Source organism: Hibiscus syriacus, unplaced genomic scaffold, assembly GCF_006381635.1.
Source record: "Hibiscus syriacus cultivar Baekdansim isolate YM2019G1 unplaced genomic scaffold, ASM638163v2 tig00000218_pilon, whole genome shotgun sequence".
NCBI lineage: Eukaryota > Viridiplantae > Streptophyta > Magnoliopsida > Malvales > Malvaceae > Hibiscus > Hibiscus syriacus.
The window spans coordinates 142,373-154,454 of NW_024061774.1; the positions used below are offsets into that span (position 1 = coordinate 142,373).

Consider the following 12,082-nt stretch of genomic DNA (forward strand, 5'->3'; position numbering starts at 1 on the left):
CAGTACTGGTAAGAAGCTTCGTGGTCAAACCATATTCTTCAGGTTTACATGTGTGAGATCCGGCTTGGCTGCATAAAAAATTCACCATTTATTTATATTAAAATATGTCTTACAGCATATTTGTCATACCTTGTTTCATTTATGGAATCACGGATGAGATCATTTTCTCTACTATAAATAACTTTACCAATTAATGGAACTTACACATTAGAAGCCGTGCTTGTAAACCTACTATCATATTTGAAACCTAAAATCAACTAAAAGTCCATTTTTAGGGTTAACGTGAATTAGGGAAAGTGCCATGGACGATCCAAATAAAAGCAAGAAAGAGGAAGCAAAAGAAGTAAAATATAGAGGAGTGAGGAGAAGGCCATGGGGAAAATATGCATCTGAGATTCGAGACCCTTCAAAGCAAGGTGCACGGTTATGGCTGGGGACATTCGATACAGCGGAGGAAGCTGCTCGAGCTTACGATCGAGCCGCGTTCAATATGCGAGGTCATATGGCTATTTTGAACTTCCCCCATGAGTACTATCCTCTACTCGTGGCGGGGTCATCATCTCTAAATCCATATCCGTATCCTCCTCCTCCTCCATCGTCTGTTGGTATCAATAAGAGCTTTGACAAAGGAAGTTCGTCGTCCGGTGGACAGCAAAAGCCCGTTTTCGAGTTTGAGTATTTGGACGACAGGGTGTTGGAGGAGCTACTTGAAGCTGAAGAGGAGAAGATTAAGAAGAAGAAATGGAAAGATTGAAAGCTCTTAATAAGGTTCTCTACACTTTGGTTTTGCTTTGAGTTCTCTTTCATTTCCCCCCAGTTTCAAGTAAACTACTAAGCTTACGAATTTCTGCCCCATGATTATGGTAAATTAATATATGTTCAATCACTTTTTCATAAATGTTTTTATCCCACTTTTGTCAGTTCTTGAAAGAGGCTAGTAGTTGCAGATCTATTATACTAAGCAGCTATGGATTTATTGAAGTTAGAGCAAATGCAGTTGCTATTACAATACACTATATGGTCTCGAGCTATTTTGGCTTCACACTCTCTTCATTTTTTTCTGCAAAAAAATTGAGAAAGTGATTTTGGATTCCTACATCAATTTCCCTTCTTAATTGCTTGTTAACTGTTATTGCATGAAATTTGCAGAGGGGTATGAGATCATGGTCAACTCATTAAGCCACAGCAATTAAAGCTATAGAATTGCAAGGTTTATGAAAGAGGTGTCTAAATTTGAGGTTTCAAAGAGATTGCTAATTTTAAGAAATTTAAGATCCTTTCTTGACTACACTTTTATTCTTGCTTTTGCTGAAATTTGAAGTTTTACATTAGTTGTGGGAGCAATGTCTATGGTATTAATTTTAGGTTAAACTATACCATTAATCATTAAATTTTAGGGTTTGTTTTTATTTTAATCACTAAACTATATTTTGTCATTAGATTTTCTGAATTGATTTTTAGTCATTGGGATGATAAATCATTAACAATCGAATGATGTGATATCTTAGTATTAATGTGACTATTTTTTTTTTCTCAATCCCATTATTTTCTTATTAGCGCTTAAGGTTTCTTCTGTTTTCTGTTCAAAGATAATTCTCTACCATTTGACATTGAACGTTCACACCCATGACATTTCTAGTGCTCAAACCCGCGACCTCAAGGAATAACAATTTTTTTACCATTTAATCACTTAATCAATTTAGTTTCCCCCAAAATGTTCTTAAAACTCACAAAATTAATCTAAAAATTTATTATTTTTTTTAGTTTAGGATTTTTTTAAATTTGAGGGATTGGAATGTTCATTCGAAAATCCAAACTATGAGAAGTATTATTCTAAAAAAGCAAACAACACACCCCAAAATAGTCCTATCAAACGATCAATGGATGAGATTAAAGCATTAAGGGTCAAATAGTTAGATGATTTTTCATGGATTCTGGATGATTTACTGAGAAGATAATGTCATCGTGATATTAATGACTTAACAACAACAAAAAACGAAAAAAATAGAAATTTAGAAGCAAAATTAGTTTTTTTTTATATAGTTTAATGATCAAAACGCGTTAGTATCTAAAATTATGAGACTAATGGTGTAGTTTATTCTTATTTTATATTTGTTAAAAATATTAACTTTTAAGACATTCATATTTTATATTGCATTCGATATGCTTGGATATGGCTATATATGAAGCTTAATTCTTTAAATATATGAATTTATATCAGCTACGCTTATTCTTGATAAAAGATTTATGCTAAAGTAAATGGTGGTATACATATGTAAGGAACTATTCATTTTATCTCCAAATAATATACTTCTCGGATTGCATTGTCTATTTGTCTCAAGAGCAGCTGATCTCTGAAATGGAAAGACTTGTATTGTCTTTTTAGAATCTTATTGTGGACAGATTACAAAATAAACTGTCGAAATATAATCTTGTTAAGCGCTTTAATTTGATAAAAGTTGCTTTTCCCATATAATCCTAGTTGAAGGATCTTTATTCTCAGTCTTGGACACAGTGAAATGCTCATAGACTTTACCAATAAAATGCCCCCAAAAGATTAAGTGTTCACCTTTGGCTTGCAACAAAAAACAAATCTAAAGAGATCTGACACAAAGAATACAAATGGTGATGGTTACACGTGATGGTGTCTTGGTTTAGAAAAGACTTTGCGTAGAAAGGGTTATTCATTTTTGATTCTCGAAAGCAAGAGGTCTAATTAAGACCAAGCTAAAGCCTCATGAGTAAGGAGTCAACAAACGATTCCAACACAAAGTTTTACCTATTAGATAAGGCTGTAAGCATAAATCGAGCAATCGGATACCACAACGTGAAAACTACTGAGCTGACAAAGGCCTAATCCCCATATCCGAAAGGGACATCACAATTGAAAAATGCAATCCCTACTTTCATGTATGGATTCTCGATCTACTTTGTATCGATCTTTTATTCTATTTTCAGAGGGTAACTGTCCTAACTGTTCTCTCGGTCCATTCATTAGTGGATTCATTTGGTACGGGACTTTGAAAATGAAATATTTGCTGAACTTAGTGGAATGAATTGATTAATAGACGTGTTGGAGATAGGTATAATGCCATTTCCTGCATTGGAAGAAGTGTTTAACGTGTTACAAAGGGAAGAAAGCAAACAACAATGCGTACCTTTATTCGTGAATTTCATACAGCAGTAATATCAAAATCCATCTTTTTGAGTTGCTGTAAAAGAGTTTATTAATGATTTCAACATAATTTATGGTATTAAATGATATGTTTATAAGAACAAACTAATAGTAATAGTAAAGCAATGATTCTTCGTATATTATCAGCGTTTCTCCCATAAAAACACTGCAAAGTGGTTCTATATAGTGGCGTTTAAAAGAGCCACATTTGTAAATTACATAGCATTATTTCAATAAGTGATTGATGTGTTTACCCTTTCACATTTTCTTGCTGTTTGTCTCTTCATTTTCGAGAAGTTCTTCAAGCAATTTATCATCAAAATACTCAATTTCGAAAACCTGTTTGTCTCTTCCCATCGACGACGACGAAGAAGAATAAGAAGAACCAACGTGGGAAGAAGCATAATAAGCATAAGTAGAACCCCCATTACCCATGGGATACTCCTCCGGGAAGTTGAGAATTGCTAAGTGGCCTCTCATGGCATACGCCGCTCTATCATAAGCTCGAGCAGCCTCCTCGGCCGTGTTAAAAGTGCCCAACCAAACACGAGCACCGTGCCTGTTCGAGTCACGAATCTCCGCCGCAAATTTCCCCCAAGGCCGCCGTCGTACTCCTCGGTATCGAGTTGTCTCTCCTCCGCGCTCCTTGCCATTACAACTACCCTCCATGGCCAAAACTAAAGCACGTTAACATGTACTGAAAACCCTCCTTTTTTGCATGGGAGAGATGAGTGGAAAACTGGAAATATAGCATTTTATACGGATAAAAAGGAAGGAAAGAGAAGAAAGTACCCATTTTGGGTTTGGGTTCTTAAAATTAAACACATGGCTGAGAATTGTTGGCAGTTGCTGAACAATAACTTTGTTTGACACTTAGTTTTCCGTCCAATGTATCTGGATGGTCAAGGCGATGGCTATGGTGTTTTTACCATCTTTTCCTTTTCAAAAGTTTCACTTTTCCGTAACTTTTATTCTTATTTTATAGTTTATAATAGGGTAAATTACACTTTCAATACCTAAATTATTATTTATATTCTATTTTGATAATTAAACTTTATTTTTTAAATCATATCTAATATTTAATTCAAGTTTTATTTTGCTGTCCGTAATTAATAACTTAACAGTGATATTGACGTGTCATTTCAGGTGATGTCATATCATTATTAAAAAAAATAAAAAAATGTCACTAATTATATTAATTTTTTAATGACGGGTAATAAATTAAAACATAAATTAAATATCAGATAAAATTTTAAAAAAGTTGAATACTAAAATAGAATAAAATAATAGTTTAGATATTAATAATGTACTTTACCCTTTACAATATATGTTAGGGTCATAGGGATGAGTTGAATAACATAAATGAAATATTTGTTGGCTTTATGTCATTTCATTACACGTGTGATGGTTTTTATCGAGTTTAAGTAGTTAAACCTATATTGGCTTTCAAAACTTTATTTATTAATTTTAGTTTTTAAAACTTATTTATTTTTTTATTTAAATGTACATTTGACCCCCTCTATTTGTAATCTAAAAATAAAGCGAATTCTTATTTTTCAATTATGAATCAATTGAGTCTCTATTGTTAAAATTACAATTAATTGAGTCCCTTGAACTCCATTCACTATTCATCACACTTATGGTTGTTAAGTTGATGATAAAAATATATCTAAAGTCCTAGTTCTTTTAAAGAAAAATCAGTATGGCCATTAAATTATTTTTGCACCCAATATGACCCTCTAATTCAGAAAACGAACTTAATGTAGCCTTTAACTATTGTTTTCCATCGTTGATCGTTATGATGTTGACATAGTAGTTCACAATGCTAATGTGACAGTCCACAACGGTTTATGACATGGTGGATAGGTTAGATTGGATCTTTTGTTATATTTGAGGGCCAAATTGAATTTTTAAAGTCCAGAAGCTTATTTAATTTTAAAAAATAAAAATTATTTCAAATTTAAAATATACAAATATTTAAAAAAAACTAAATATAAAATAATAAAAATAAAAATTAAATTACCAAAAAATTAATATATATATATATATATATTAAAAACAAAATTAAAAAATATAATAAGTTCTAAAATGATAAATTATTAAAAAACATAAAATATTAAAAAAAGTATATATTATACATAATATATACTTGTAACATATAAGCACAAAAATAAATCAATCATATTCATATAGTTAAATTAATAAGAGTAATATACTTTTATTTTCATATATATGTCAATTATCACTAAAGATTTCATATACTTTTATGCTATACATGCACACAAACTAAATATTATTTCATTATCATACAATCATATTTTCATTTTTATTTAATTAAGATATGATCAATTTTGTTTTTATTTATTAAAGATATGGCCACCACGGGTTAACTGCCGCTAATAGTTAACATATTAAGTGACATGATATTTTAGTATAATCACACATTCGATCCATGTTATTTACACATTCTCTCAATTTAGTCATACTTTTAATAAATTTAATCCTCCAATTGAATGATGTCACATGTCACTGGTGTCATGTGTCGTGCCACATATCATCATTTGGTTGGATGACTAACTTTATTTTAATTTATTTTAATTTAATATATTTATTTTCCAATAATTTGCTTTGCTTTGTTAAATTAAGATAAAATACAATAAATTAAAATAAAGTTAGTCTTCCAACCGAATGGTGACACGTGACACGACACATGGTACCAATGATAGTGGCATTATTCGATTGGAGGATTAAATTTATTTTAATTTATTAAAAGTACGACTACATTAAGAGAATATATAAATAATAGGGACCAAATATGTGATTATACTAATATATTTAAAGGCAATTAATTCATAGTGACCACATCTTAATTAAATAAGAACGAAGGTGATCATATCTTATATATTTTGAAATCAGTGATCAAAAGTGAATAAAACACAAACATACATATTTTTAATAATTTATAATTTATTATTTTATCGCTTATTATTTTTTTTCAATTTTTAATAGTGTGTATATATATATATTGGTAACAAATGAATAACTATAAAACTATCTAGTAACCAGCATTGAGGTAGTCTTCATCCAACACAGTCCTCACCTAAAACATATAATATTCAATTAAATAACATTAAACCTAAAAAACATAACATTAAACGTTGAAACTAAATATAAAAAAATATGATATTCAACTAAACATAATATAAAAAAACAAACATAATATAAAAACATAAAAACTAAAAAAAATGACTGTCCCTTTTTTCCATATGTATGGGGTAAGGGGGAGGGTAAGATAGTAGGCTACCCTCAACACCAAGTTGAGAGCAGCTTTCGTAAGAGACCTCTGAATTATGAAATTCTCTCCGTGGGACTCGATCCCACGACCTCAAGGATTAGAACCTTGTGCTCTACCAACTGAGTTAGATGGTCATTTCTTAATATGTTAACTAGATAACATTAAACATTAATATAAAAACATAACATTAAAACATAATATTCAATTAAAAACATAATATTAAACATAAAAACTAAATATACAAAAATATAATATATAGTTAAAAACATGCCTATGTTAATATAAAAACTAGTGATGTCTTCTTCCTGAAAGTGTTCCACAATACGTGGTTGTTTATTTTTGAACAAGATTTCTTTGTATAGATTGCTCTTCCTCTTCAGTCTCATCATCTTCATTGAAATTAGCTTTATCTTGTTGGATCGGAGTCGATGTCGAAGAAGGACCTCCATGGAATAACAAATGTTGAGGTGTATGATGAACAACCCCACCACTTGATGAGAACTGCAAAAATTATGAAAAGAACGTCATCGGTGACTGGGCTGCATACGATGGTGGTGGTGGTGATAGAGGAGAATCATCTGCCAGATACGGTGGCACATTTTTTAAAACACACGTGGTTTGAATAGAAATGAGAATATATTGTTTGGGTACATAACTCACTTCTATGAAACTTAAAAAGTTATAGATTTGAGGAAATTAAGAAAATAATTTCACATGAAAGATACTTTCATAGTTTTATATTCAAAGAAAATGACATATTTGAACACTAAAACGATTAAGATATTTTTGAAATTGTGAACACCATTTAATTGAAATACTTATTGCATTAGAAATTGTATTATTTTGTCAACAGTCTTTTTCAGAGTTCTTAGTTTAATAATAAGGAGAACGCCATGAAAATTTTAAGAACTAAGTTTGTCAAAGTATGATTTATGCCTTAAATACATATTTTTGATCACCTAGACAAGTTATAGTAGGATGACATAATATGTGAGACTCTTAGAAAGCATGAAATGATTAATAATGCACAAAATGGTTAAGTGACTTGCATTTAAGTTAACTTTATATGCAATATTTGACTTTGGATGCTAAATATTTGTATGTTATGTTAAATGATGTTAAGAAGCACATTACATATGTATTACGACATGTTCTAAGTGGTTTAAGGGTGTTCAAGCATGTTCGTAGACCCTAGGAGAAATTGCATGACCTATTGGATGCATGTTCATGTACATTAATATGAATTGTATGCATTTTTCATAAAAAAAGATCCATCATTTGCTCAAAAGTATCGATCCCTTAAAGCAAATGATCGATCTCTTCCCCAAATGATCGATCCCAAACTTACTATTTTGTAAATGATCAATCCCCTGTGAAAAAAGATCGATCCCTTTGTTGTTTGCTCGATGAAAATTGGTAAAATTGCATTAATTAAGGGTCTAAAGAGTTCAATAAGTCCTTGGATGGTCCCTAAACCTTAAAATGTATTTAATTTGGTCTAGAAACATGATTTTGCAATTAAAGCTCGGTTTCAGCTCGGATTTCGTTTAAAGTTGTTCTATGACTATATAATGATAATAATTTTATATTGAAATCTTAAATTTCATATTTTTTGTTTATTTTCATATTTTGAATTGCTTTCATTTTAGTTCCTAATTTGGGCATATGCAATTGGGTCCCTATTTGACATCCGATTAACCTGAAAATTTGCATGCCACTAATTAGTGATTAATAATGAATATTGGTAACTTTAAAAATGAGAAGTTGACTTGTACAAGCATGTGGTGCAAAATGTCCAAATTACCCATACATTGTGAATGATGTTTATCTTACGATATTATATCATGTAAATATTGTGATTGATATTCTTGTTGGTTATTGTCATGTATTTCACGATACTTGATTTAAATTTAAATTATTTCTGTATAATATACATGTTTAGGGTTTTTGTTATGTCAAACATGGTTGGAATCTAATGTACACTCAGGTACCCAGGTTAACCTTAGTAATCAGGTATAGGGTGTTACATGGTCTAAGGACCCGCAGCTAAAGAAACCTCCAGTCGCTCAATAACACTCTTTGGGGTGCCTCTCTGATCTATCGGTGCTAGATTCGGAAGCCAACGATAAGGGTTTCCTGCGATAATCATATATACCTCCACAGTCCAATCTCTAAGTTTCCCCTCTAGACGACCATGATGGCGGTCTCCTTGAACTCTAGAGGGCCTAGACCTACTTGGCTGGTAGTTGAGATGGCCTAGTAGTCTCTGGAGCTTTCTGGCTATGACCTACTAAGTCGCTCACCACCTAAACTTTCTTGAGCAAAATTCTCTCAACTGACTTTGCCTGACGAGTCATGTAACATCCTCAATATCGGGTTAGTGATTAAATTGTAAAAATTCAGAATTTGATGACTAATACAGAATAATTGAATAGTATTGTAATTTGGTATAGGGTTAAATTGCAAAGAAGAAAGAATAGAATGATAGAATGGTCTTTTGAAAGGAAAAATAATTAAAGAAGGGATTTATATATTAGCTCCACGTGGAAGAGAAGAAAGAAAAACAAGGTTCAAGAGTTCTCTTCTTCTCTTCTTTTCTCCTAAACGTGAAGAGGACAAAACAAAGGTGAGATTTTTCATGAGTTAATTGTTTGCTGAAATTTAAGTTTTGTTTTGATCCTTAGATGCTAATTAAGCTTAAGGAAAACTTAATTTGCTTTAAAACAACAAGATGAAGGGTGTTGGAAGAATTAAAGACAAGGATTTCTTGAATGGAATTTTGAAATAGAGTTCATATTTGAAATCGAAGATTGAATTTGACTTGTCATCGACTTAATTAAGACATATAAAGTGTTAAAATTAGATTTAGAACATGTTGGAAATTGAGGGAGATTCTTAAAATCTATGTGGAGGATTGAATTTTTAAGTTTAAGAAGCATTGAATGGGTATTAATTAGTTTAAGTAGGTATATGCAAGTTAAGGATATAAAAATAGGGAAAATATGAAGTGTTGAGAAGATTATGAAGAGATTTTCGTGTTAAAATAACATTTCTGGGCTATGTGCATCGATGCACATTCAATGTGTATCGATGCATCAAGGGTAAAAACCCAAAAATTGTTCAATGTGCATCGATTCACATGAAGTGTATCGATGCACTTCTTTAAAATAAAAACATCGAATGTCATTAGTGTATCGATGCACAAGTAGTGCATCGATGCACCCCCTTAAAATACAAACATCGAATGGGATTTATGTACCGATGCATAGATTGTGCATCGATGCACCCGTCAAGGGATGCATCGATATATGGTGTAGTGCATCGATGCATACCTTCATTAAAAGATGAAAATAACTTTCTTTTTAGCCTAAGGAGTGATATTTTAGAATATATTAATTAGTATACTGATAAGTATCAATATATTACTATGTAGATATAGAACGTAATTTCGTTCCGGAACAAACAAAGGATTAGGATCAAGTCAAAATAAGCAAGGCCAAGGTGAGTGCATATCGTATATGAAATGGAATTGAGACAAGACTTGCGATAAGTCTATCTCTTATCATTGAATTTATGATTTTATATTCATGCACATGCATACATATATATGTGTTAACGTTATAGTGATTTCATGCATTTTTCATTCATGATTAACATGGTATTATATGAATGAATGTCATTATCAGAGAATTCTTCCAGATATGTGAAATAATGAAAATGATCATATAAAGTGACTTATGTGTTTACATGGACAGTGATGAAAGAGATATGAAATGAGAAATGTATTTATAATTAAGCCCATGTTATTTAATATGAGAGCTTTAGGTATAATTGGCATGCCAAGAGTCGAGGGATTATCAGTGGTCCTTCGGGACATAGTGGTTCTTCGGAACAATCAATGGTCATTTGGGACAAATATTCAGTGATCTTTGAGGGAATTATACGAGCTATGGTGACAGCATAGTGCACAACCTCTATGTACTCACATACCTTTGTTCTCCATAATGTACATGGGCAATTCAAAGATAAGTTAAAGTGGAATTAGCATAAGAATATATGATTTATATGTGCATGTTATCATCATATATGTTATAGTGAAATAGATGTATACAAATAAAGATGTCATGATCAGATGGTAAGAATGCATGTTCATGAATGCATTATTATATATATATATATATATATATATATATATATATATATATTATGCCTCACTAAGTCTATGACTTAGCGTGTAAGTGATTTACACGTAGGCACCAAGAATCAAGAGGAGCAGTAATAGAGGCGGCAAGGAAAACATCACTACTAAAAGATCAGATCAGAAGTAATTGACAAAGTAGGTATTTTGGTTGTGTATAGAGTGTTGACATGTAATAAGTGGTTAATTACGAATGCTCTGATCGATTTTGTATTTTGTGGTCTCTTTTATGTGAATTAATGTATTTGGTTTTAATGAAAGTTTAAAATTTCCATGTTTTTCTTAAGTGTCAAAGTTTGAAAAGTCAATGTGACACCTCGGACTCATATTCGGGTCGGATATGGGTTAAGAGTGTTACATTTAATGATATCAGAGCTACAGTTTAGTCAATTCTCGACATAAACCAAAATCTAGAGTATCCTATAAAGTATACATGCCAACAAAATAGTGAAAACTTCTGATCTGATATAATAGTATGTTGTTTTACTGATAGAATGATATGGGTATGTTTTTATAGATGTCCGGACATGGTAGCTCTAGAAGTGAAGCAGGAGATGATAAGCCCACTGAAAGCAGTAATTCACCTGCCCTAGGTAGGCAGAGTGAAGATCATACACCCTCTGGAGTGTCTGTAAGTGATCAAGATGTGTTCTTCAGAACACTGGACGCGATATTGGCACATTTTCAACCTTCTGTTACTTCAACTCCAAGAATGAATATTGTAAAGGAGTTAAAGGGTTTAGGAGAACCAGAGTTTAGAAGTGAAGCCGAAGAAGGTCCTGTTGCTGCGGACCTTTAACTTAATGATGTAAAAATCATACTTGAGGGACTTCATTGTTCCGATCTAGAGAAGCTGGATGGAATAGTCTCATTGCTCCGAGGGCAAGCAAGGATTTGGTGGACCAACGTTACATTGAGAATGCCTGGTAATCAAGTAACTTGGTCTTTATTCTTAGAAGAGTTCAAGCATAAATATATCGGAGATCAGTTTATCCAACAGATAAAGAAAGAGTTCATGAATTTGAAGCAATGAAATTGTAAAGTGTATGAGTACGAATGTGAATTCAACAAGTTGAGCCGTTTCGCTACGGAGTTAATTCCTACAGTGAAGGATGTTTGCGATTGGTTTATTGAGGGATTACATCCTTGTCTGAAAGAGATGCTTATTGTGTTGAATTTATCTTCGTTTCAAGAAGTGGTGAACCGTGCTAAAGCTCTGGAAAGAGCTCAAAATGAGAGGTTCGGGGATTCTTGAGTTCAGACTTCGAAAAGATCGGGCGCATCATCGAGTGTTGCACCATCAAAAAGGGGCAGAGATGTGAGTTCTCGACCCCAAGCGAGATCAGAGTCAATTTAATCTTCTGTAAGGGGATCAAATCAGATGAGGGGTCGACAAACACAATCAGTGGGATCT

The 12,082-nt window shown here is 32.1% G+C and overlaps 2 protein-coding genes across 2 annotated transcripts; one reads left to right on the plus strand and one right to left on the minus strand.

Moving 5' to 3' along the window:
- Positions 1-239: 239 nt before the first annotated feature.
- On the plus strand, positions 240-754 carry LOC120148611 (ethylene-responsive transcription factor ERF098-like). Its single transcript, XM_039161710.1, has one exon. The coding sequence runs from the start codon at positions 302-304 to the stop codon at positions 752-754; it is 453 nt and encodes a 150-aa protein (XP_039017641.1). The 5' UTR covers positions 240-301.
- A 2,679-nt stretch (positions 755-3,433) lies between these two features.
- Positions 3,434-3,884, minus strand: LOC120148714 (ethylene-responsive transcription factor ERF096-like). Its single transcript, XM_039161776.1, has one exon. The coding sequence runs from the start codon at positions 3,842-3,844 to the stop codon at positions 3,434-3,436; it is 411 nt and encodes a 136-aa protein (XP_039017707.1). The 5' UTR covers positions 3,845-3,884.
- Between the last annotated feature and the right edge of the window lie 8,198 nt (positions 3,885-12,082).